The 25,246-nt window shown below is 44.4% G+C and overlaps 2 protein-coding genes across 2 annotated transcripts in view; one reads left to right on the forward strand and one right to left on the reverse strand.

Moving 5' to 3' along the window:
* ABCB7 (ATP binding cassette subfamily B member 7) overlaps positions 1-9,129 on the reverse strand; it is a 35,001-nt gene extending 25,872 nt beyond the window's left edge. Inside the window, exons 1-3 of the mRNA XM_041484617.1 lie at positions 8,932-9,129; positions 2,964-3,041; positions 1,387-1,473 (exon numbers count right to left, since the gene is read on the reverse strand). Of these exons, the coding sequence (XP_041340551.1) occupies positions 1,387-1,473; positions 2,964-3,041; positions 8,932-9,105 (339 nt within the window). The 5' untranslated portion in view covers positions 9,106-9,129. The remainder of the gene's footprint in view (positions 1-1,386; positions 1,474-2,963; positions 3,042-8,931) is intronic.
* An 8,985-nt stretch (positions 9,130-18,114) lies between these two features.
* UPRT (uracil phosphoribosyltransferase homolog) lies at positions 18,115-24,848 on the forward strand. The gene is made up of 7 exons (XM_041484613.1): positions 18,115-18,134; positions 18,567-18,609; positions 21,012-21,081; positions 22,127-22,189; positions 22,943-23,104; positions 23,670-23,768; positions 24,452-24,848. The coding sequence occupies exons 1-7, from the start codon at positions 18,115-18,117 to the stop codon at positions 24,556-24,558; spliced, it is 564 nt and encodes a 187-aa protein (XP_041340547.1). The 3' UTR covers positions 24,559-24,848.
* The last annotated feature ends 398 nt before the right edge of the window (positions 24,849-25,246 follow it).

Below are 25,246 nucleotides of genomic sequence, written 5' to 3' on the forward strand. Positions count from 1 at the left end.
ATCAAAAATTTTGGATAACATATTGCTAGTGAGTTTTAGTGTTAAGGAACATCTAACATTCCTTAAGGTTACTTGTGGTAAGCAGAACCTTCCATTTCCTTTTTGACCAGAGAAAACCCTGGAATTTAAATAGGTGAAACAGAGAAGAAGACTCAGGTTTGAAGTCTGTTTTGCCCAGGAAACCTCTGCAAAGAGCTTACACCTCTTGCAAGGAGGGTCTTAAAATGAGTCTGAAGTTAACATGACATGCAGAGCTGGACTGGAGACAGCCAATTATTTTGTTTCCCCCTGTGCCTCATGCAGAAAAGATCACAGATGTTTACTAAAACAAGCTGACTACACCTCAGGTTATGAAATTCCCTCTTACTATAAAACATACACCTCTCCTGACTTCTGCCTGTAGCACAAACAGGTCTGGATTCAATGAAGGGACAACTCTCAGATGAAAACTTGAAAGAAAATCTTAAATTGAACTCTTCAATTTCTTTACAACTGAGGCTGTAGGAGAGACATCCTCATAACAGTTAAACCAGCAAAGCAGCCCTGGAAGATCTGGATTCTGAAGTTGAAAATTGTTTGTCATCAATGTGGTCTTCATTAATTTTAGGGAGGATTCCACCCAAGTTTGAACAAGTTATAACCATTCACACAGAATGATTCTGCAAATACACAAAGCATCAGAAACAAGTGTGCCCAGGAAATGAGAAGATGGAAGTTCTGTACACTCAAGAGCTTTGATTTGGCAATTTTAATCACACAGTTGATACTGTCCTGTTTTAACCAAAAGTTTGCCTCATTTTCTGATTGTAATCATTTGGTCTAATAAAAGATCCTGCTTCTCCTCATATACCATCATCATTACTTTAATGTGCTTCCTGAATAGAAATACAGTCAAAATATACCAGAGGTATTACCATTAATTCCAAGTAAAAATACACACAGTTTAATTGCTTCTCTCCCCTCCCATTTCAAGTGTGATTTTACCAACTGATGCAATAACCCACAAGCTGATTTCTACCATCCTGTCTGCCAAGTCACAGGGAAATATCAGTTACAAACAAGATCAACAGACTAGTGGATGACAAGAAAACATTTTCCATCAAAAGAATCTAATCCAGGGAAATTTCAAGGGAGTGTGTAACAGTAGAATGGTATTTTTAAAAAATAAATAAAGCCCTTCAACACCACTATCACAAACATTTGGTGAGTTAAGAGCTAGCAAGTCTACATTGACAATTTAACAGTATCTACTACAATATTTATATGTCGACCAAGAGAATTTTGGATAAATTGTTGCTTGAGGTCTTCAGTTTTTAGGTTTAGGTTTTTTGGGGAAGCTGATAGAACTTTTTATTTAAAAAGCAATAATAATTGAGCAAGTTTTACCCCTTCCTTTGGATCTGTGTGAAGCCCTCCACCAGCATGGCCATGCCAACACATCCTCTTCTCCATCAGTTGCCACCTGGGCAGGATCTGTGTGAAAATGAAAATTCAATTTGCAACAACTTCAGGAAGCAGGCATATAAAAGCCAGCAGAAAGAAGAACTACTGTCTTGTTTTACCTCCCTCACTGTCAAACAGTTTAAACTTGTTTTAATAAAAGATCTCACTTCCCTCTAAAAACCTTGCCCTGCTTAAGAAAACAATAATAAAAAGGGGATATAATAATCCTAGCAGCAAAGAGCATGTTCCAAGCAGTCAGGAGGGAAAGATAACAGATCCTTAAATATTGAAAATGAACTGAAGAACACAGAAAAACCTTGAGGTTTTGGAGGATAACCATACTCAGGCACATTAATATGTAAAGTGGAACACTTTTAAGCAATAATACTCTCTCTCCATGTATGTAAGAGTAACTTTACTTGAGGGAAAAAAAAAAGATCAATCTGCTTCACACTTGTCTTTCCTCCCAGGATGGGAATGGGCACATGTTATCCCATTCCAGAGGTCCTGCCCCTGCCTACAGGGGCAGTTTGGAAAAGAACCTGCTTGTTAAAAACAAATGCTCACTTCCCTTAGCATGTAGCCAAGATTCCCTGGAGAAAATTTCCGAATTTCTTTATGCATGTAGATGTACCAAAAAATAACTCACTACCACCAGGCATTTTTCCAAGTTCAAAGTGCCTGCCACAAACAATGGACCTGTTAAAGCTTTTTTTAAAAAAAAAAAATCTGCCTTTTGTTTAAAAGATTTGCTACATGTTAACAATTTCCAGCTTCAAGTTATGTAAAAGCTCATTAGCAATCTTATTTTATGTATGTTGGTTGACAGCAGACCCCAGGGTTTCCAAATCAAAATGTCACTTTTCACATTTTAAAGAAAAGGATAAAAAACCCCAATCAAAGTAGATTTCAAGCTTCGAAGTTACAATGACCCTCAAAAGATTTTAGCTACTTAAGTCAGTTATGAGTGGTTATTATTTTATAATTAAAAACAAACAAAAAAAAAAACAGGCAAGACAAACATTTCTCAGCTTCATTCAAACAAATGTGTTACTCAGAAATGAGTCATAATTCTTCCACGAACAGGAAAAATTGCATCTTCCCTGTGTTTGCACTGGTTTTAAGGCAAGCAGACCTCATAGGAGTAAGAGCCTGACATCCTGGCACTCAGTGATGAGAACATTCTACAACCTAAGCAGAATTTTGAAGGAATAAAGCCCTACATATTGAAAGAAAACTCACAGTTTTCTACTTGTGTATTTTCTGTGCTTAATAAATTAATCTAAATATCACCACACAAAACCCAGTTTTAAAAACTGGTTTTTGAAGTTATTGTGTTACCATTAGTTTGCAGAGATTCAAAAAGACTTCTAAGGCCAAAACATAATTTGCCATTTAACTTCCTAACCGCAAATAGTGAAATGAAAAAAAAATAAAAGTAACAGCAGCCTAAACTGAAAGATGCTCCAAAGGCTTAAGTTTCTCATGACCTGCAAGTTGGAATAACAATTTATACCTACCTCTGAATGCCCCAATAATGGCCTTGAATAACTCCCTCCCAGACTGCGCCATGATCCTTGCCTGCATATTGGTGGAATCTGCAGAATAAAACAGGAGGAAAAAAGAAAAAAAAGAGAAATGAAAACAGAGTCATGCAGAACATGCACTTCACATTCAGAGAATATTCATCTAGTTTATGTAAACAAGCATAACATGAAAAGAAGGCAGATGGCTTTGTTTTTTAACAACTGACCAAAGAAAAAGAAAATTGGTGGGGAGCAGCTGTAAAATAAATTACATTCACACATCAGAAATGCTCAGTGACAATGAACTGAATTTCCCTTCCCTGAATCCCCACTCTCATCAGACAGTTTCTTCTGTACAACAAAAGCCCAGTTTTCCCTTTCCTCTCATTTTAATTTTTCTCCCAGGTTGTCTCCTGCATTCTTTCAAAGAGTCTTTTGTCCTGTTTTTCATTAAGGAACGTTATTTTTATGCTTATAGGTTCTGCCATTCCCAATTCCTCTTAGCTCAGCTCATGCCATGCTTGTCTCCAGAAGGCAAATCCAAGCTACAGCTTTTGCCTGGGAAGCACTGGGACCATGAGAAAGTGGAGCAGGGCTGGCAACAAGTTCTAGATGATCAGGACACAATATATGCAATATTCACAAATCCTGCAATGCACCTTAACCTGTAATACACAGCTGGCACCAACTGTACCATGCTCTACATGTTACCTTGCAAAGCAATCCATATTTTTATGTTTCAAAGGGCCAAAATAGTTTAAGAGGAGCATTTGCTTTCCTCAGAGGGACTGGCTGGCAGTGCTTCCCCATGGCAAAACACAGGGACCTGGTCAGCACTGAGGGTGCCACATCAGCTCTGACACTCAGTATTCCATCTTTCACTGCTCTGTGACAGAATTAACCATACCCTTCACTGCATGTAACAATCACACCAAGAGAAATAGAGCCAAAGAGCTGCTCACCAGCCCATGGCAAAGGACAAACAGTAAAAAAGGAAAAAAAAGGAACTTGATCATAAAAAAAAGTAATTTTAACCTTGACAAACAGTAGCACCATCATATATTTTATACTTTGCCTTAAACATCCTTTTCTTCCTAAGACACATGTCTCAAGTAATAATTTCATGAGTCATTTCAAAGAAAATTAAACCCATTTCTCTACAAGTCACCACATGGACCTGCTATTCCAAACATTTCTCTCACATGACATTATATACAGAGAAAGAGTGAGTATCATAATTATACATTTTGCATTTAGTAGAGCTAACTGGCCTGGGTGAACCACCCTGATACTTCCAACATCTGGGTTAAACAAAGGAGTCGTATTTCTAAAACATTTCCTTGTAGATTCACTCTTAACTCAAGAGCTTTGTGTCAGCACAGAGGATTCCATCTAAAGCAAGACATTTTCCACAGGAATGTTGTCAGTGCCATAAACAGAAAACATAATGGAAAAAATATGCTTCAGCAGTATTGCAAAGTAGCTAATTACTGTTTTTTGGAGTGCATACATAGGACATCATAGAAATGTTTTACTAAAAATCCATCTCTTTTGACCTCAAAGTTCTCAGAGTTCAGTTCTGACTGAAATATGAAGCAAACAACATCACAGAAACAACTTCATCTGAAACACCAGCAGATTTGGTCTCAATTACTGCATTACTGTATTCTAACACAAGTAGGCTTACAATTAATAAATAAATAGCCTAAGTAATAAATAAATAGCCTAATTTCTTGACTGAAGCTGTGAACTGTCATGGGGTTAAGTCAGCAAAAACATTAAAGGTTTTGCACAAGATACACAGAAAAACTTGTTCTTATTTTCAGTCTTGAGCCTGGAAGACTGGAGTTTCAATCCTCTCTGAAGCTTCTGTCAAAAATAAATGTGAGCAAAGAAACAAAGAGTTAAACAAGGTGAACAATTTCCTTCACTGGTAATTCCTCTGACCATCACAGTACAGACAGCAAAACTGCCCAAATGACAGGGGCTGCAGCTTTCCTTGCACGCTCCACACATCCCGCAAGAAGACTGAGGACTTCACTTTCCCTCACCAGGGCTCCCAAGAGCTTTAAGACTACAAAGAAAAGCCATGCTTTAATCTAATCACAACACATAGAAGAAGCAGATTATGGCTTTAAAGAACCAGGAGCAAGTCCTGCTTATTTCAGAATTTAAGAAATAATGCAGGGAACTTGAATTCTGGCATTTCCTAACTCCTGAATGCCTGACTCTGCACCATTATGTTCTTTTAATGTATTTTTGGATATGATTCTATAAACTCTAAAGGATGAAACAGATGTCTAGTACTGATTGCACATAAAAGTCATGTTGTTAAAGTGTCGTGACTGTGGGTAGTAGTTTAAATACTACAAATGCAAACAAACAACAGGGATTAAACATATTTGTGCAAGGTCAAACCCACACTTAGAAGCTTCTCTCTGGAATATGATACGCTGTGTTCCAGACACGCTGCACTCATCTCATGGGGATTTTTTTAAAAAATAACTGTAACAGAAAAGATAACTGAAGGTGGGATTCAGCTTCCTCTGTAGAGCATTTAAGTCCCACAGTTAATCCTGCTGAGTTTACAAGGCAAGAAAAGAAATAATGCATAGGAAAGAGCAGAGGAAAACGAGAGGAAAAGGTGAAAATATTCAGGTATAAAGATAGGCTAAACTGTCACCAGAATGAAAAATATAAACTTAACTGGAGCTACATTTAACAGTGACCAATGTGCAAGTGCTCTGGACACTTGGATGGATGTGTACAGAGCAAAGGAAGGGACCTTAAAGCTCATCCAGGGTCACCCTCTGCCATGGGCAGGGACACCTTCCAAGACACCAGGCTGCTCCAAGCCCATCCCACCTGGCCTTGAACACTTCCAGGGGTGGAGCATCCTTCCTCACAGCAATTTTAGATGTCCATTTTTATAGGCAGACATATGGAATTGCTGCCCTGCTCAGCAGTAACACCTCTCTAAAGGGATTTTAAAATTCAGGGCATTTCAAATAGCCCCTTACACAGCAGGTACTTGCCAGTGAGGATTGCTGACTGCCAGGGACTGTCCAACTGCACCTTCAGAGTCCAGAGAAGAGAATTTACAGTGCACACAAAGACATGAAATGTCCGGACAATAAACATCAGTGCCATTTTACAGAATAGACCAAGCTCCAGGTGAAAATAAATAAATAAAAAAACTGAGGTAAAATATAAATAAATAAACGTAAGAAAAATACATGAAACTTCTCTTGCAACCCCTGCCAGAGCAAGGGATATTATTATTAAGTCACGCAGAAGAACAAGCTCATTATCACCAGCAGCTGTAAGGGCAAGATAATGGAAGGAAAAAGCCTCTATTTTGTACTGTTACAGTTACAAAAATTTACACAGCCCTGCTTTCTACAACTGCCAAAGCTCTCCCCGAAAGAAACTTCCCAATGTATTTCTCTGCTTGTAAAGATTCCTAACAAAATAATTATCCTTCGTTAAGGGCTGTTTGACCCTTCCAGTCAAAAGCTATTTTCTTTCCATTTAGCTAATTTAACTAATTTTTAGATTCATTTCATTTCCATATTTACACTGAACAGAATTTGTCACTGCTTTTATTTTGAATATAGGCAAACTTCTACAAAAAACAAACAAACAAATAAAAACAACCTCAAAAAAAAAAAAAAAAAAACCTGCAAGTTTCTGAGAAAAAAACCCAACAGCAATTGCTCAGTTACTCATGAAAGTTTATCAAGCCAACGTGCCAGTTCTCTACTCAGCAGAGATCCTAAATTCCAAACACAAGTTTTGACATGATGAAGCCCTGCCTGTTCCAACCACAGGAGGGTGAACTGAAGGAGCTGTGGTTATGGAAATTCAAGCTGATCTCAATATTAAAAAACTAGGCCAGATCCTAGTTCCTGAAACCTGTTTTTCCCCTCCATAGACTTCTCCCTCTCCAGTATACAGATGTTACGTGCCTTAGCATTCAGAAAAGCAAGACTCTAATCAAAACTACAGAAAAATATAAATGTGAGGGGAAAAAAAGGTCTTAATGTGTAATGCAACAGCACCCAAACAACTCTACTGTATTTGACTCTCATGGTACTAAGTGCCATAGAAAATACATATATTGTATTGTAATACAATTAGGCTTACAATTAATTGTAAGCTTAAAAAAACCTACAATGGACATAGAACTACGAAGACAAGAGACCAAGTACCACATGAATGCAAAGCACAGTAGAAGGATGTGAGCCAAGTCTTTGAAATTAACCTTCTGAAAAATAATGGTTACAACTTTGCTCTCACAGTCATTTTACCAGAGCTTCTTCCTGTCTTTAATCTCATTTTTCCTCAGGAGTTAAGCTACAGCTGAACTGTTCACCAGCTTGAGCTGTACCAGGTACAACTCTTGACTGACCCAGCTCTGGTGCCACAAACCTCTGCTATTTGTGTAATTACATCAATTAAAGCAGAACAGTGGCTGTGGAGCTCACTCCCAACTGGGGTTTTAGCCCAGCGCTGAGGAGCTCTGGTGTAACTGTGCCACAGCAGGTAAAGTCCTTCCTGTCAGGAAAAAACATCTTCCTCTGTCAGAAAATTTGTCTAAATGTCTGAAAAACCAAGTCCCAAAATTCTGAAAGGCCTTATAACCAAAAAATCCAGAACACTTAAGTCTGAACCTCCTGTTAGAGTTTTTGTTTAATAAAATAAATGCTCGTGCATTGAATGAACTCTAATTTTCAGCCAAACAGAGCTTGATCCAAAAGTGAAAATTCATTATCAGACCATTAAAAAATGCTTTCATTGACCATTTTCTAACACAAAAATGCCTAGAAATTAAAAAGCCAAAGAGATGAACACACATATATATATCTCACAGATGTAGTATTAGCTTTCTTGTTCAGCAAATCCACATTTAGTGACACGTGGCAATTAAAACTCATCAGCAGGGACCGGCATTTCTCACATGAAAATAAAGTCATTCAAAAGGAAAGCAGGAATATAATTAATACTTCCATTCATCACTATGATAACATTGCTGTTTGTTCCCCAACAGCTGAAATACGTCTCCAGGAGCACCAGACAATACTGAGTGTTCGGTGTATTTTAATGTATGCAAATACATGGGTAAAATATTTGATCTGCATCGACTTTAGCTCTCAGCCTCTTGCACAAGTTTCAAAATTAAAACCTCCAAAATTTACCCTTTCAGTCCTGCTCATCTCGTCTAGTAACATAAAGTTGACTGTAGTCCCTGACAGAATTCTGCCTGTCAGGAAAAACCAATCAAGGCAGGTGACAAAGAAAAGTTACTCATAAACAGCAGCAATTTGAGAGGATAAGAAACTTTATTATCAAACAGAATTACAAGCTGAGAGTTTATGAAAGTTCATTCCCTCAGTCTTTGGGATACACTTCCTTAAGCCACTTCGAAAAATGCACGTGAATTACTGAAAGCTGGACTTAGTTTGAGATAAAGTACTCAATACTTTACTTGTAATAAAAAATAACCCACCAGGACATATTACAGCGTTCCATAGCTGACAGAAAGCATTCCAACTCCAATTACCTTTCCGCGCATAGCGGCGGAATTAGCCGTCAGCACAAGTTACTCACTACACACGCATTCAGCACCCTCTCAAAGACACTGAGGGTTTTAATGCTTGTCCCCAGAGAGAGCCCACGACACCCCCGGCCGCTCCGCAGAGTGTCCCCGCGGGTCCCGGCCTCGGGCAGCCCCGGCCCCCGCGCGGCGGGCACCGAGACCGGGGCGGCGGGCAACGGGGCGAGCGGGGGCCGATACCGGCAAGGCAAGGACGAACCGGGCGGTGCTCGCAGAGCCGGCGGAACAGCGCTGCGGGCACCGGGGTCCCCTCAGCCCCTCACCGCCCACGCCTCGGCCCTCCCAGTCCCCGGCACCCCCACAGCCCCTCACCGTCCGTTCGCCCGCCCCGGCGCCCCCACACACCTGTGCGCCCCCCGGGGCAGCTCGGTCGCCTCGCCGCCAGCTCCCCACCGCTCCCCCGGAGAAGCAAGCGACGGCGGCGGCGGGCGGCGGGCGCAGCAGGGCCAAGGCGAGCAGCAGCCGCCGCTTGCGGCAGGCTGCGGCCGCCAGGCCCCGCGGTGCCCCCAGCACCGCCATCTTGCGAGGGCCAGGGCGCAGGGGATTGTGGGACGGCGGCGGACCGGCGGGAGGGGTGGGGCGAGGCGAGGCGGGTCTGGCCGCCCTGAGGGGGAGGTGGTTCGCGGTGCCATGGCGGTGGTTGGGCTCGGTTGCTCTCTGATCCATAGTGGCGAGCAGAGAAGGGCTGCCCTGGGTCTCCCCCTGGCATTCTGTGAGAGGAGCTGCTCCATGGTGGCCCAAGATGGGCAGCTTTGAGCACCACCATAGCACTCTGACAGGGGCTGCCCTCAGATCCACCATGGCACGCTGAGAAGGGCAGCCCTCAGCCGTACCCTGGCACCTTGAGAGGAGCCGCCCTCATTCCCCATGGTGCCACGAAAGGAGGTGTCCTGAACCATGGTACCCTGAGCGAGCAGCCCTCAGCCCCACCATGGCACCCAAAGAGAGGCTGCCCTCAGCCCCACTGTTGGACTCAGACAGGAGCAGCCCTGAGTCCTGCCATTGCACTCAGCGGGGCTACTCTGCCGCATCATGGAGCCCAGAGATGAGCAGCCCTCGGCCCTGCTATGGTGTCTCAAGTGTCCCTGAGTGCCACCATGGCAATGCCAGAGGAGCAGCCCACAGCCCTAGCAAAGCACGCAGTGAGAGGGGCTGCCCTCATTCCCACAACAGCATACAGAAAAGAGCTGCTCTCAGTCTTGCCATGGCACCCTGAGGGGGACAGGCACACCCCTGCTGAGCTGGGGATTTACTAGGCCCTTCTAAGCCAGAATGAACCAGGCCATTCTGAGCCATGCCTCTCTCAGAAGCCTTTCTGTTCTGACTGTGCAGATAAAAGCCTTCTCTTTGAGACACTGCACTGTTGGAATATGGGTGTCCTCAGCAGAAACCGCGCAGCTGGAAACATCGCTCATGTTGGTCAGCAGCTCTGTCAGTACTTCATGCAGGGTGTTCCTTCCAAGCTGCTAGCACTCCCATGCTTTGTCCTGATGCAGCTGGAGACTGACATCGCTGCAGACAGAAAGAGGTGCTCCAGTTGGCACACAGTCCCTCTGGATTTTGGGTCCCTCACAGAGCAGCTGCCCAGGCAGTTTCCTTGCCTGGGGCGCAGAAAAGCCCTGCCTGCAGCACCATGAGGGAGCACAGGCCGGAGGGGAGGGTGTGGATTGCATGTGGGATGATACATCTCCATACAGACCTAATCCTGTATTCCACACCCTTCCCAGGGTTAAATTCTGAGCTACCTCAGAGGCCTACTCCAGCCCACACAGCTCAGCCGTAGTTCCTTTGAGCCAGAATAATGCAGCAATAGTACAGTTCCTAATTAAACACCCACTTAGGAAGATAGAGCTATGCCATGGATTACATTTCCAATGGCCTATATACTCCCATGTGATCTGCATGCAGAGCTGTCAGAAGGCTGTAACTCTGTGTGGCATTTCTAATCACACAAAGATTTCTTCAAAGCTACCAGAGCTTGACTGCTGATGCTCTTGCCTTGAGGGAGAGTTGTAAGCTCATTTGCAGGGGAGAAAGACAGACAGACAGAAAGGAAGAGGACAATTGGCTTAAAGTTGATTTTTAATGAGGCAGGATTTCTGTAGTCTGTACTTTGATACGCAACTTTGCTCCTGACCAGGATCCACTTCAAACGACAGAGACGACATTTCTCTGGCACTAATCTAATTCTTCATCATAATTGCATTTGGCAGAGCTGGGTCTGAACAGTGCCTCCCCGTGGCATCATTCAGAGGGATAAACAGGAATTCTGGGCTTCTGGATTCCATACATCCGCTTCCTTCCCTATGCTTCTCTACATGGAAGTTTGGCCAGGCAAAACGGGATAATCACAGCTGTGTGTGGGATGGCCTGGACAGACAGGGTGGCCAACATGGCAGCATCTTTGCAGTGATTTCAAATGTTTCTGCAATTTTGCCACATGCACCGCTGCAATGGTTTCATGCACAGTGTTTGTGTGCACATGTGGTGCTTTATGGGCCAATCCAACATGCAGCACAGGCTCTCGGCCCTGTGAAATGTGTCCAGTGTTTTGACCATGTCAAGCTCTTTGGACTCGTGCTATATGGAACATCCTACACAGGGATAACAGCACCCTGCGCTGTGGTGTCACAGGATCTCACAGCTCCAGTGCCTCTAACAGAGACTTACAAATCCCTCAGCAAACGTTTATTGTCAAACCACACAACCTCTGCATCATCTCAGCCTTGTCTTTGTTAATAATGTACCATTTTATTTTTGCCAAATGTAATATATTTGATATGAGTATTCTCCCTGCAAATTTTACTTTAGCTGTTCATTCTTCTTTAATAACTCTTCCACATGGCTTTATTTCCTCCTGCTAATATTTCAGTCTTGTTTCCTGTTCTGATCTTCTCTTTCTCCTTTTGATACCACTTTATTTATGTGATCCCAGATTGCTGATACCTGCACAAGACACTGCTCAAACCCTGAGAGACACCCAGGGTGAAAAGAGCCCACATTCCTGTAGTAGTTGCAACCTCTATCCCAGAGTGACTGAACCAGGAGAACAGAGCTCAGGATAGAGACACAGAAAGCCAACAGAAGAGTTTTATGAACTTACACTGTTTAAAGTAGCTTACCACAAAATAAATATCTATTTCTCTGCAGATTTAGCTGTGGAAGCAGAGGATCTCCTTGGAGACAGACAAATCAATGCCTGCTCCAGAGCTGGCACTCTGGAAAGATGACAGAAGCAGCTCAGTTGAAGAAATAGAAGCTCCAGTAATGGAAATAACTCACCACAAAGGAGATTTGTGAATAGAATAATAAAGGATATCTAATCTGGCCTTTTTCCAGGAGCTGTGTAGACAACAAACCAGGGCTTGAGACCAAGGCCAGTGTACTAAATGAGAACATGTTAGTTTTTTGGCTAGAAAAGTTTATAGAAGCAGCTCAGCAACACAAATACAACACCCATCTTGTGGAGGTGAAATAACATTTTATTTAGAGTTCCTTGAAATTCTTAGCTTCTTTCTCATTAAAGGTGCTTAATATGATTCTAGCATTGTAATGAATTTCACTTCTAGCAATAAGTACTTATATCTTCTAGAAGTCAGATTTATAATTAATATCATTCCTACAAAATGGAAAGAATCAACACTGAATTCCAGATAATCAGTATGCCAAAGGGAGACTGAAACCTCTGTTCTGTATGGTAACATTGACAGTTCCAGCTGTGGCAGGCATCAGCCTAAAAGAAAGTCCCCCAGGTCTATGGGAATCCAAATCAATCCAGGAGTCAGGCTAGAGGAAAAAGAAAAGTGTCAGTATTCAAATGTCACTTACAATCAATGGTATTGGAAGGCTATGAACACAAGGAGGGGAATGCTTCAAGGAAGTATATGAAGCAAGAGGGAAAATTAATGAGAACGAAGTAATGCAAAGAAAATAAAAATAGAAAAACAGGACAAGGTTAAGGGCAGATAGAAGCCCTTTTTCAGAGGTGTGAAATAATTTTGGCAAGTAGAATGTGTGCTGAAAGGCACAGTGCTCTTTTGGAGATAGAAACTGTTGCACTTATTTCTAGAAAAATATGAACTATTAATCCTCAGACCTTGCATTTAAGAACGGAGCAGCTGCACACACTTTGGAAATGTAGTCTGAATTATATCTCACAGCCAATTAAATAAGTAGCATAAAAAAGCCATATTTTAAAATGTGTTTGATTGTGTTACAAGAATGACATGTCCAGTTGTTTTTACTGAAAATGTGGCTAGGCATTGGAAGGAGTCCCTCAAGACAGTGGTGGAGTTACCATCCCTTGAAGCATTCAAGAAATAATTGAATGTGGCACATCAGCCCAGCACAGAGCAGAGGCATCCAGCCTTGCCCAGGTCATGGATTTACTGCCTGTGAGAAGATGAAACCTGCAGTGAATCCACAGCAGTTTGTGACTCTGTGATGTCCTGATCCCTTTGCCTTCTCCAGGCGCGGCCATGGCTGGTGGCGCGGGCCCGAGCGCAGGGCAGGGCAGGGCAGCGCCCGGCCCGCGCCCAGGGCAGGCAGAGCTCCCGGGGCTCCCTGCCCACCCGCGCCGCGGGGCTGCCAGGGACTGAGCGGCTCGGCGGGTCTCTAGACCCCTCACACACTTGGACAGTCCCTGATGGGGGTGTTTGCTCACCTCCGCCCTGCGGGCGGCTCGGAGCTTGCGTGCCACATCATCAGCACGAGGAGCGTGCAGTACAATGTGTGTAAAGCCCCAAAGAAAGGAGGCTGCACCTTAGGGTCCCGCGGGCGGGCTCGGCAGCAGCTGGGGCTCATCACCGCTCTCTGGAGAGTGCATCCTGCAGGCAGCATGGGGCGGGGAGCCGGTCCCAGGCTCTAACCGGAGACACCTGTGAGCACCATGTTCCACAACGCAGCTCGGGTGCTGAACACGTCCCTCCCACTGATCACGTTTGTAGCTGTGCTTGTTCAGCACTGAGAAGGTGATAGTGGAAAGTGTTAAATATAGCGTACAACACAAGACAAACTCCAGTAGTATCCATCTATTTATTAAAAACTACTGGTTTGCAAGAACCACCAGCAAAGAGGTGTGAAATCAAGCCTATCAATAGAGTGATCAGGGTCTGAATAAAACCCTCTCTTCCTGTGACACAGTGGCTTTCTGACATGTGCAATAGTCATTGCAGAGACACTGTTCCTTGCTGTGTTTCACATCTGTCCATCTGCATAGTCCATGTTTTGCTGTTTTCTGGCTCTTGAGGCTCAACTTTGTAGCTAACATTTTTTAATTCATTTTTTAATGCAAAACTGATCCCCATTTCTCAAAGACTGTACATCCATTAATTTTATTAACTTAGCTGAACCTCCTTACCTTAAACTAGTTTGTGGAGGATTTTCCTTAATTTTCAAAGCATTGTGGAAAAAGCAAAACCTGGCAGCAGGAACACCAGAGGCAGTGCAGTCTTCATGTAAGGAGGGCACTTTTGACAAGACCACACAGAAGATCTCTGCAGGTGAGAACACCCACCTGGCAGCTTCTCTGTGGAGCAGAAAAGGAAGCTGGAAGTGAGCTAAGCAGAGAGGAATCCAGACTAGGCTTGGTGATGGCCTGTGAAAGGTTTTGAGCTTAGTGAAAACGATATAGTTTTGATATCTGGACAAATACTAGCAATGTAATTACTTTACTCAGGGGTTTTATTGTTATTATTTGTTTGTACACAGGTTTTGACCTCTTTCAAATACATTTAAGAGGTTTCTGGTTACAGTGAGCTTATCCAGAAAGCAGCAGCTGCAATTTTAACTTGAAGGACATTTTTTAGAGTTACATCTGCTTCATTGCGCAAGACTTTGGTAAGAGGAAGTCTAGAACAGGACTTGTAAACAGTGAATTACTCAGAGCAGCTGCAGCAATTGCAGGCTGTACTTTATTCTGAGTGTGATGTTGCCCTGGAAGTGGGGATGGAGCTGTCACTTCCAAGTTCCCTTCCCAACCAGTGAGGAAAATCGGGCAGCAGCCTGCTCAGAAAGGTTGAGTTTGTAGGTAAGGACGGTAGGGAAATATTATTTTTGTGTTCTGTCCCAGGAATTCAGCTGCATCTCATTAAGAGACCTCAGACTGACCTATTTTTATACCTGTCATTCAGAAAGATGCTGAAGGGAGAAGAGGATTTTTTAGGCACTGTTCATTAACCTTACCCTGGACTGCTGCAATCTGCCCTAAGACAGCTCTGTAGCTACTGTAGCATTCAAACCAGGTGCTAAAAGAAACTCCTTCTCCTCAGAACTGTGTTTGTGAACTGGCAGCAATGTGGCTCAGAGCAGCTACTGGTCAAAAAATCCAATTTAAGCTGATAAAGAGGTATGTTGAATGTACAGTGCTTGGGAAGAAGGAGAAGCTGTCATCTACAGGAAATTAGAGCCCTGTAACTTAGACTTTCTGGATTAAAAAAGAGCAGGTAACACCTTAACTCAAGGAGAATATTTAGATTCCTCAGTGCTGCAGAGGATGGATGTTCCAAATACAACAATACCTGAAAATGCCAGACATTAAAAGGCAAGCTCCTGGGGAGGGAGAAATGGAACAAAAGTAGGGAAAAAAAACCCAGTCAATTTGGGACCATTACTGTAAGTGAGGAAGGGGTAAATACTCAGAGAGATAATCCCAGTGAGCTGGGATGGAGCTAAGGTCTGGTCAGGCCAGATGCAGAAGACTTTGAGGACTCTATTTTGTCTGTAGCATAAGCTGCTCAGAGAAGTGGAAAGCTCTTTCCTTGTTCCTGAGAGGATTCAGAGAAAGAAATCATGGCCTTTCAATTGGTATTACTGTAAAGAAAAAAACACCTTCATGTGGCTGGTCATGGTGTCTCATGGGATTCAGAGGTGGCTGGCTGGAACAGGGATGTCCTCCTGGCAGACTGAAATGGCACTTTTGCTTCCTTATAGTTAACAAGAACTTGGTCTGTGTGCCAGAGTTGGGGAGATGGATAGATCACTTCACTGTGCCTGGGCTTCCTCATTTTCCCTCAGCCCTGTCACTTTTCTGCTCAGCAAGTGCTTAATGGGGGCAGGTGCCTTTTATACTGAGTGGGAGATGGACCTCGAGTGCTTTAATGGGATGTGAGCTGATGCACTGAAGTACTGAACATTCTAGAACAGTTACAGTCTCTTTTCAAGGAGAGAATGATCTCAAGGTAATTTCTAGCCTCAGATGTGAAGCAGGGATCTGGAAGCTGAAATGAATAGTGCAGTGATGTGTTTATATAGAAGAAAATTCATTAGCTCAGGTTGGCAGTGCCATTTTAACTCATGATTTAACAGGAACTACGATTTAAATCCAGGTACTTTAAGGATCTTGTGTCTGTTGGGTGAGATCGTTCTGTGGTATTCTGCTAAAGCTTCTTATTCCCTAAGGAACAGAGTCATAGCATAGAAATGCAGATGGCAGAGAGGCTGGATGTGCAGCCCTGGCTGCTGCACAGAGCAGGGGGATTCAGGAGGGTGTAACTCACCTGTGCTGGGTAAGGACAGCTGCTGCAGGCAGGGAGGGTGGGATCCCTCTGCATCCCAGCCCCAGCATGGAAAAAATTAAGGGCTGCAGTCCGTTAAGTACTGAAGTGCTGCAGGTAGAACGTGGACCTGTTCCCAGTTACATCACCTCCCTGGGTGCCAACAGCTCATCCAGTGCCTTCAGTTTTCTTAAAAACCTTTTACAAATCCTCTGTAGGGAAGTGGCTTTTTTCCAGCCTGGCCCTCACCCTGGCTGTCTCTCAACAATTTCTGTGAGGAAATGAGAGAAACAGGAATTACTGACGCCCCAATACCTGCAGACATGACAATGTTTGTCACTAGTACCAAGTGCTAAAGCAGGAACAAACCCTGCAGCTACTTTATATTACAATACAGCCCCAAAAAAACCATTCTGACAATGTTTGTCGCTAGTACCAAGTGCTAAAGCAAAACCTGCAGCTACTTTATATTACAATACAGCCCCAAAAAAAACATTTCTTCTCACCTCCCAAGACAGACACTGTGATATCAGCCACACTCCCCTGCCTTCAGAAACAAAGTGAAACTCATTTATATTGTGTAACACAATGTTCCTGCTACAAGTTAGGTTTTAATGCCTCATCTTTTTAGATGTTGTCTTGTTACTTGATGAAGCAGCTGAAACAGTTTCTAGTCTGACATGAATTGTTGCTTTATGTATTTCTATCTTGTATTTAGGAGGAGCAGTTACAGTGTTTTCACATAAGCCCTTTTTTTTTTTTTTTCCTGGCCCCTGGCAATTCTGACGGGATGTGGGGTTTGAGGCGTGGTCTCAGCTTTCCAGCTGCCCCTGTACATGTGGTCTGACATTTTCTGTATTACTGTTATTTGTAATGCATTGTCATTTTCTGTTGCCCTCCCCTTCTCAAAAAACAGGTATGACCAATGAAGGGTGTTCAGTGAACTGTGCAGAGGAACATCTGTGTCTCTGCAAGGACAGAGGAGTTGGTTCAAAGCCTCATAATCTGCATTAATAACTCAGAACACATTATCACTTTGCAGTCAAAACTGTGGTTTGGACATTATTGGGTCTGTCTTACACCTGTTTGTGAAATTCAGCTAAATTTTCTGAAATTTCTAGGTTCTGGAAGAACCTAGATAGGCCACTTAGCTACTTCCCTCTTTTAAAAATACTTACCTACACCACAGATAGAAGTATGAAACTTTCCAAAAGCCTTAATAAAATTGGGTCATATAATTGTACAGATTTGGGTGGGTTTTTTTCCCCCCAGTTTTTGGGGTTTTTTTTTGAGCATTGCCTGTCCAGTTAATGTCAAAATAGCAGAAAGTTAGGAATATCCTGTCAGTACCAGAAAGAAGAAAAAAAAAAAAAAAAAAAAAAAGTATTTTAAAAGGGTGTCACTATAGTACCAGAAAGAAGGAAAAAAAAAAAAAAGCAAACAGTATTTTAACAGTGTGTCATTAGTGCAAGGAATGAAACTAGATTAAGTTAATGCTCTTTTGAAACCTCTTTTTTAAAGTAGGAATAAGTGACTGGTTTCTAGGCAATGAGCAGGCAAACCTTTTGACTTTCATTCATGTAAGCATGAGGTGTCTCAGAATCTTGGAGATTAAATTCAAAATGGCATTTAAGGAGACATGCAGAGTATTAGGGTTTGAAAACATGAGAGGGATTAATAGAACATTTCATTTAGAAGTACCTCTTACCCTGTTGGGGCTGTGTCTCAGGGTTTTCAAAGCCACTGTCCTGTGAGTGTTGGCTCCTTGATCAGAAATGTGTCCTATTCTGGTGTAGTAAGAGTTGCTCTTGGCATGGGAAGCAAGGTGTTAAAGCTGCTTTCAAAATTCAGGCTTTTAACCTTTCATTTTGCCTTCTGAAGGGGCCAAAAGCCACACAGGCACATGAGCAAAAGGTTGTACCCAAACTTATAAGAGGCAGAGAGGTGTTTTCATGGGAATGCTCATTAATCCCTGCTCAGTTTAACCTCACATTCACTGATCTAATCACACTCAGTGAGTTCCAGATAAGATAGGATGTATCTCCTGCTTATCAGGTGTGTTGTCAGCCCTGGGTTAAAGATCTGCATGATCATTGTCCCACAGCTTCTGTCTGACAGCAGGACGGGCCAGCAAAGCTCACTTGCTCAGGGCTGCAGGGAATGCAGGAATATCTGAGCTCAGGAGGTGTTTTGGAACTGAGCTGGAGCTCAACCATGGGAAACCTAGAGAACATCATCCTCTTGTGTTTAATTGCTGCTGGTACAGAGCAGCAGCAGTGCCAGCAGCAAGAGCCAAACCCCAGTGCTGGGTCACTGCATCTCTGACACCAACCAGGAAACCCAGGACACAGAACCTCTGGGATAAATTCAGTATGTGATAGGAGACATTTCTCTGAACTGCCTTGGAATATAGTATTTAATATTGTATTTAAGCAACGTTCTTAAAGTTATTCCCCAACTTAACATGTAAATTATTACCTTTTCCAGGAAATCCAGTAGAGGAGACTTCGTGTTTTCTGCTGATCGTCTGGTAGGTGAAGAATTTCTTGTTCTTGATGTTGTACTTTGCAACAATGGGTCTTTCAGGACAGAGGAGTGGGAGTGTGACAGTGACTTTTCTACCCAAAGGAAATTGCTGTATGACTGCAGCTTTCTATATAGGGACTTCTGTTCACTGTTTCATCTCAACAGGTTCCAGAAACCATTCTGCTACCAGACACAGCTACTTGAAGACAGAGGCCTTCAGTAATAAGAAAATTCTGTTCAAAAACAGATGCACAGAGGTTGCAGATAATTGAGTTTTATTTTGAAGCAGCACTTTTGATCTTGTGAACAGAGCAGTACAATTTCTTACAGATGTTACCAGTTGCTTGCATGCAGAAGTGCCTCCTGGCACTTGCTGTGTATTAGATTATTAGCTCTGGGTGCATCCACATGGAGAATTTGTCTTTAGCCATGTGGTGGTTACAGGCAGGGACAAAGCAGTTTGAAGTTTTCACATGTTTTAGTAAGTTAGAACAAAGACTGCTGAGAGTGTAGCCTTTATCTCATTTAAATTACAAGCTTAAAGAAAACCCCAGCACTTGCTACCACACATGCTTGTGTCCACAACAGTGTTTGCTTTTCACAAATCCACTCTCATTAACAGAGGGAAGTGTTTTTCCCCTTCCAGCATAGTCCAGAGACCATTCACAGTTACAGCCCCAGCATGCAGTTTTCCTGTGGTGAGCCCAAGCTTAATCCAGGCTTGCTCAGGTTTGACCACAAGCTAAGATTGTGACTGCAGTGCTGTTTATCTTCATGGCTTTCCACTTTCACCCCACTTTCCCCTTCTTGAGGATGTTTCCTGCATTCCAGTACCTTACTGTCAGTAATAAGTGTGAAGGACCTTTTTCCATGTACCTTCTCACCTTTCTTGGGTGTCCTGCCCTGTTCTGAGGCAAACACTGATTTTTTTTCAGCAATGGCACTCACCTCTCTGGGAGAGGAGCAGCTGGTTCTTGGGGCATGAGAGAAGAGAGGAGGAAATTAATCCTTGAGTGTGGAGGTGGCAGGAAGCACAGTGCAAAAATAAATGTTTTATCAACACTGACAAGTTTACAAAGAATCCTTCCAGCCCCTGTGTAAAACACTGATAAGTGTAGGGAGATCACAGAGATTATTTGACCATAAGACCTTTACTGGATTACTCTAAACTTTTGGTAGATTATGTGGAGCAATGTCAGCACTTCAGCAAGATGAAAAAGGCTTTTCTTCCAAACCTGGCAAATAGGTTGGCTTTTTTTTTTTTTTTTTTTTTTTTTTTTTTTTTGTGAACTAAGTTCAAAAATATAAAATAAAATTGGGTACAAATGTCCCAGAAACTATCCGCAACCTCTGAGTATGGCTGCCACAAACACAGCTCTAGGAAGAAAAAGTTGTATTAAAATGACTAAAAATACCTTGAAAGAGAGATTATAAATGTAAGGGACCATTTCTAGCAGAGGCTGCTTGTGTGCCAGGGACTGGGGCAGAATGGAAGGACAGGAAAACCTTCCAGGCTGCCCTCTGGAATAAGAACTGCCTGAGGTGAGCAGTACCTGCTCCATCCCAGGAGCATTGCCTCACTCTCCATCCCACAGTGAATTTTGAATAATCAGTGATTTTTCAGTTAAAGCTCTTGCTTGGCAGTAGCTTTCCTTGAGCAGTTCTGGGCTGTGAATCTTTGGCTCACGAACAGAGAGAATTCTCACATCTTTGATCCCCAGAGCATCCTCCAGGACAGTCATTCTGGCTGCAGTTTGGATGTGTTTGGTACTTTGCAGGGCAGCACCAGGGGAGGCCTGGGGGCTCACGAGCTCTGCCCTTCACCTGCACCATCCAAAAGTGCAGGGATTGGCAGCACCACCTGGAAACCAGAGCTGGCAGGAGTGGGAGGTGAAGGTGATAGAGACTCCTGGACCTGCTGACTTGTCTTTGGGCACTGGTGGTGTATGTGCATTGCTGCAGCTTCTGGGGCTGTTCTGGCAGCCCAGCTGCAGTTTAGTCCTAGAAACAGGGATGTGAAAATAGAGCCTGGCTGAGGGGGAACTTCACCTTTCCCTCACCGGGATTTCCTGTCAGCAAATGGAGTTACATTGGTGCCTCACTCATCTGTTGAGAAGAATTTGTCTGTGAAGCCTCTGCCTACCAGATGTAAATAAAGTCAGTTTAATGATTGCTTATGAACCCCTCTCTTCTCCCAGTTTTGTTCTGCAATGCCTTTGTTTGATTTGTGGCCAAAACATAGGCCTCACCCCCAAAAGGTCTCTAGCAACAATTAGGGACTGAATTTAAAGAGACCCTTTTAGACCATTTGGGCTCATTCAGTCCTTGTAACTGCTACTGCCATGTAGTGCCTTATGTTCAGAGATAACAGTCCCTTAAAGCTGGCTCACCTCTTTGGTTCCACAGATCAGACTCGTGGTTGAAGAGGGACTGAATCAACTGCCCTACACAGAATGTACTGTGACCACTCCAACAGGTATGTGGGAAATCACCCCTGGCCTGGGTCAGACTGGAGGTGGAACTGATATCAAAGTACATAGAATTATTACAAGAGTTACAGGATATCCTGAGCTGGAAGGGACTCAGAGGATCGTTGAGTCCAACTCCCTGCTCCTCAGAGAACTGCCCAAAACTGAACCCTGCAACATCCAGGTGGTCTTTGAAATCTGACAGGCTTGGTGCCACGAGTGCTTCCCTGGGAGCACTGAGCAGGCAGAGTGACTGTCCCTGCTGGTTTAGAAAGCTACAAGGCACATACCACAACTGAGCAAAACAGTCAACATTGTCTTTTCACTAAGGATTACAGTGGTTTTGCAAAACCATGATGAAAATGTACCAATGTATGTGCAAGATCAGTTCACCTGCCCACACCACAGCCTTGAACTAAAACTGATGGCATTTCACATGCCCATTAAGGAAAAAGTGCTTGGCACAAGCAGCTTTGCTTTGCCAGCCTAAATCTGTCTGTGCAACTGGGGCCAGCTAGGAGTGAGGATGAGCAGGAAATGCAAAGTGGCACTAGAGAAAACCATTGCAGGAGTTGTGGGTCCTCCTGTCAGCTGTAAAGATCTGTAAGGTTACAGCTACTCAGGTGTGCAGTACTCAGAGGCAGCTGCTGAGTGCAGCAGCAGGTTGGGAGAACTGCTCAGCTCCGTGGTGTGGCCCACAGCACACCTGTGAGATGTGCACCAGCTGAGTCCTGTTCCCCTGAGTACTCCACTTGCATTCCTGCAGGGTGACACTCGCACTCTGCAGTAAAGCATTGGTGTGGCTGTACTTACAATTGGAGAAATGATGAACTGCAAACCCTCAACTGTGGAAGCAGACAGAGTTCACACACACACCCAGGAGGCACCATCCATTACCTGTGCTCATTTTTACATCAAACAGCAGCCCCTTCACCTTTGAGCATTGGTGTCACATCTGTTCCCATGAGGCAGTGACAGACCCAGGACCATCTCCTCTCTGCTCAGAGAGGGCAGAAGGGAGCAGCCACTGAGCCCTGGTTTCTTCCCTCACAGGACACAAGTATGAAGGAGTCCGATTTGAGAAGGGAAACTGCGGGGTCAGCATCATGAGAAGTGGTAGGTGGTGCTGGCTGCTGAAGGACACACATTAAATGCTTTGGAAACTTGGAAGCAACTTCCTTTCAAAGATGTGCAACAACAGGTTTACCCAAATTCTTTCTTAGGTGTCCTTGATAAGAGAATGTCCAGGAATATCTCCCATTAACCTTTAAGGAGACAAATGGCTGGCACAGATCTCCTGTGGCCCCTTCCCTGGCAGCTGTTCCCTGTGAGGGGCCAAGTGCCTTCCCCTGTTTCCCTCTTGTGCCCAGAGCCAGGGCCCCACCCCAGCCACGCTCGGTGGGGGCAGAGTCCCTGTCAGTGCCCAGTGCTGGGCAAACCTTTGGATCTGTGCTGGCAAAGCCAGCTCTGGCCCCACACTCTGCCCCACCCTCTGTCACCGGGATGTCCCCAAACCCCACCCGCCCCTTCTGACCTTTCCAGCTCTGTCCTGGGAGAGCTCAGCACAGCTGGGAGCACCAAACCCAGGGCTCGGGAACACCGAGGAGACTCGGTTTGCTGGAAACAGGGGAAAAAGGGGAAGGGCTTCAGGTGTTTTAATGCTCAGAACTGTCCACCAGCACGGGGGGCTGTCCCTCTGGGACTGTCCATTTGGGGACTGACCTTTTGGAGACTGTCCCTTTGGGACTGTTTCTTTGGGACTGTCTCTTTGGGGACTGTTTCTTTGGGACTGTCCTGTCCCTGCAGCCCCTTGCCCCGAGCCCTTTCCCAGTGTCACCATCTGCTGCTGTGTCTGTGCTGGCCCTGCAGGGGAGGCGATGGAGCAGGGCCTGCGGGACTGCTGCCGCTCCATCCGCATCGGGAAAATCCTGATCCAGAGCGACGAGGAGACCCAGCGAGCCAAGGTGTACTACGCCAAGTTCCCCCCAGACATCTACAGGAGGAAAGTGCTGCTCATGTACCCGATCCTCAGTGAGTGTCCAGCACGGACAGCCGGGCTCCTCTGAGCGCTGAGCGCGGCACTGATTGAAAAATTCCACATTCTGGGGCTCTGATTGGGATTTCTGCTTGGTTTAGGTGACAGGAGGGAAGTGATCAGGCTGTGCCAGGACGCAGGTGACAGAGGAGGGAATTGATCAGGCTGTGCCAGGACACACATTACTCAGCTGCACCAGTGTGAATGCAGAGCAAATCGTTTGGGCATGGCTGCATTTGGGAGAAAGGCTGAGATTAAGATTGGATATAAATTTAATTATATGAATTTTACCTTGGGAAAAGACTCAAACAGTGTTTTTCTTATTCTGAGACATTTCTAGATTAATATTATAAGGAGTTTGTTGGGATGAGGTTACTTGTCCACTCCAAGTTCTGCCATTAGGAGAACAAAGAGTACATGCAGAGGTGATGCCTTTCCTGGGGGAAAGGACGGAGTCACCATTCAGTCACAACTGTACCAGAGGTATTCTCAGACAGTTTAGGACAAGTTCATCAACCAAGGCAAAACCCCTAAAGCCTCTCCCCCTGTTTGCCCTCTCAGGTACTGGGAACACGGTCATCGAGGCTGTCAAGGTGCTCGTGGAACACGGGGTCCAGCCCAGCGTCATCATCCTGCTCAGCCTCTTCTCCACTCCTCACGGTGAGTGGGGGGCACAGGAGTGAGCACAGCTGTGTCTGCTGGGGACAGTGCCATCAGTCACACAGGGGACAGGCAGGGCAGAGCTGAGCCTCTGCCATGGCAGCATCGCTTTGCTCAGAGCAGATTTGGGTGTTTTTGGCTGAATTGTAAGACTGAGCAAATAGCGCCGTGTTTAGAGTGGGCAGTGAGGAGGGGACTGAGTGGCAAAACTGCAAATGGGAGAGAGTTCCTAAAAGCAGGAGTTTGCAGCACTGCCAGTTCATGGCTCACAGAGCAGTGCCACAGCAACACCAGGAGTGGGAGCTGAATGGAGCTACAGAACTGGCCTGGCTGCAGGTTAGAGGTAAAAGGGGATCTAAATGAGGAACATTTGCTTCTCTGGGAGGAAAAAGGATCTTGTGTGTTGTGTTAGAAATTAGCCATGGCAGAAATCTCTATCAGAAAACTCAGCTGAACTGCAGAGCAGCCTGTACCCACTTTAATTGGGAGTATGGCTGTATGGGGAAGAAAACCCCAAAAAAGCAATTCCCTGAAGTCAGGCAGTTTCCTCAGAGATGGTTAGCTAAGGGAGGAACAGGAAGAGGAGACAAGCACAGAGCCTGACTTACTTTTGGAATGCTGCTGATCACGGTTTGACATGGGCTGAAGCACTGTAGTCATTATTGCCTTTCCTGTCTTCCAAGGTGCCAAATCCATCATCCAGGAATTCCCAGACATCACCATTTTAACTACAGAAGTGCATCCTGTTGCACCAACACACTTTGGACAGAAGTATTTTGGGACAGACTGACAGTCTTGGAACAACTGGATATGACTCTATGGCATTACAAGAGGTTTTTTTACATTTTATTACTATTGAGTTGGTTGAGGGCATGTTTAAAAACCTTTTTGGCCAACTAACTTAGGTTAGTGCTGGCCTGAACAGGGATCAGGTACAGTGACAAAGCACTCTGGTTACATGGTCAAGCATCTCCATGTTGGGGCTCTATAACTGCCACACTCTGCTTTTATTCCTATTTATTCTTCTCCAGCCTGTCCGTGGCCACCTGCAAGAGCAAAATAAACCCAACTAAACCCCAAGGGAGTGTCCTTCATTTCTAGGGTCACTTGGCATCACTCCAGCCACAGCCACTCCCACTGCTTCCAAATCTCAGGGTCCTCCTCAGCAGCCACATGGATTTTTGGTCTTTGGCTGGTAATAAAGATACAACTTTGGAATTTTGCTCTGCAAACATTATTCTCAAATAGTGAAACACCCCTGGTTGTCTTGCTCCGGTCTCCTCTCTCTCAAGAAGATTCCTGTTGCAGCAGAGGTGCAAACTGGGTGGGAACTGGGGGTGGGAGCAGCACTGCCTGTGGAAATTCTACACATACAGAACTTGGGAGTTGTAAGAGACAAAACGTGTGGCTGGATCAGTCTCACCAACCCTTTAAAAGACAGGAAAACTGCAGCAAAAAGCTGGAACTCGATTTCTAGT

This window comes from Pyrgilauda ruficollis, unplaced genomic scaffold (genome assembly GCF_017590135.1).
Source record: "Pyrgilauda ruficollis isolate IOZ18807 unplaced genomic scaffold, ASM1759013v1 scaffold67, whole genome shotgun sequence".
Taxonomy (NCBI): Eukaryota; Metazoa; Chordata; class Aves; order Passeriformes; family Passeridae; genus Pyrgilauda; species Pyrgilauda ruficollis.

What these genes read in the sequence shown, in the direction of transcription:
- UPRT (XM_041484613.1), top strand. Translation starts at nt 18,115, where the DNA reads ATGTATCTCCTGCTTATCAG. An exon ending in TGTTTTCTGCTGATCGTCTG is followed by an intron (nt 18,610 to 21,011) that starts GTAGGTGAAGAA and finishes TTGGTTCCACAG; the next exon opens with ATCAGACTCGTGGTTGAAGA. An exon ending in TACTGTGACCACTCCAACAG is followed by an intron (nt 21,082 to 22,126) that starts GTATGTGGGAAA and finishes CTTCCCTCACAG; the next exon opens with GACACAAGTATGAAGGAGTC.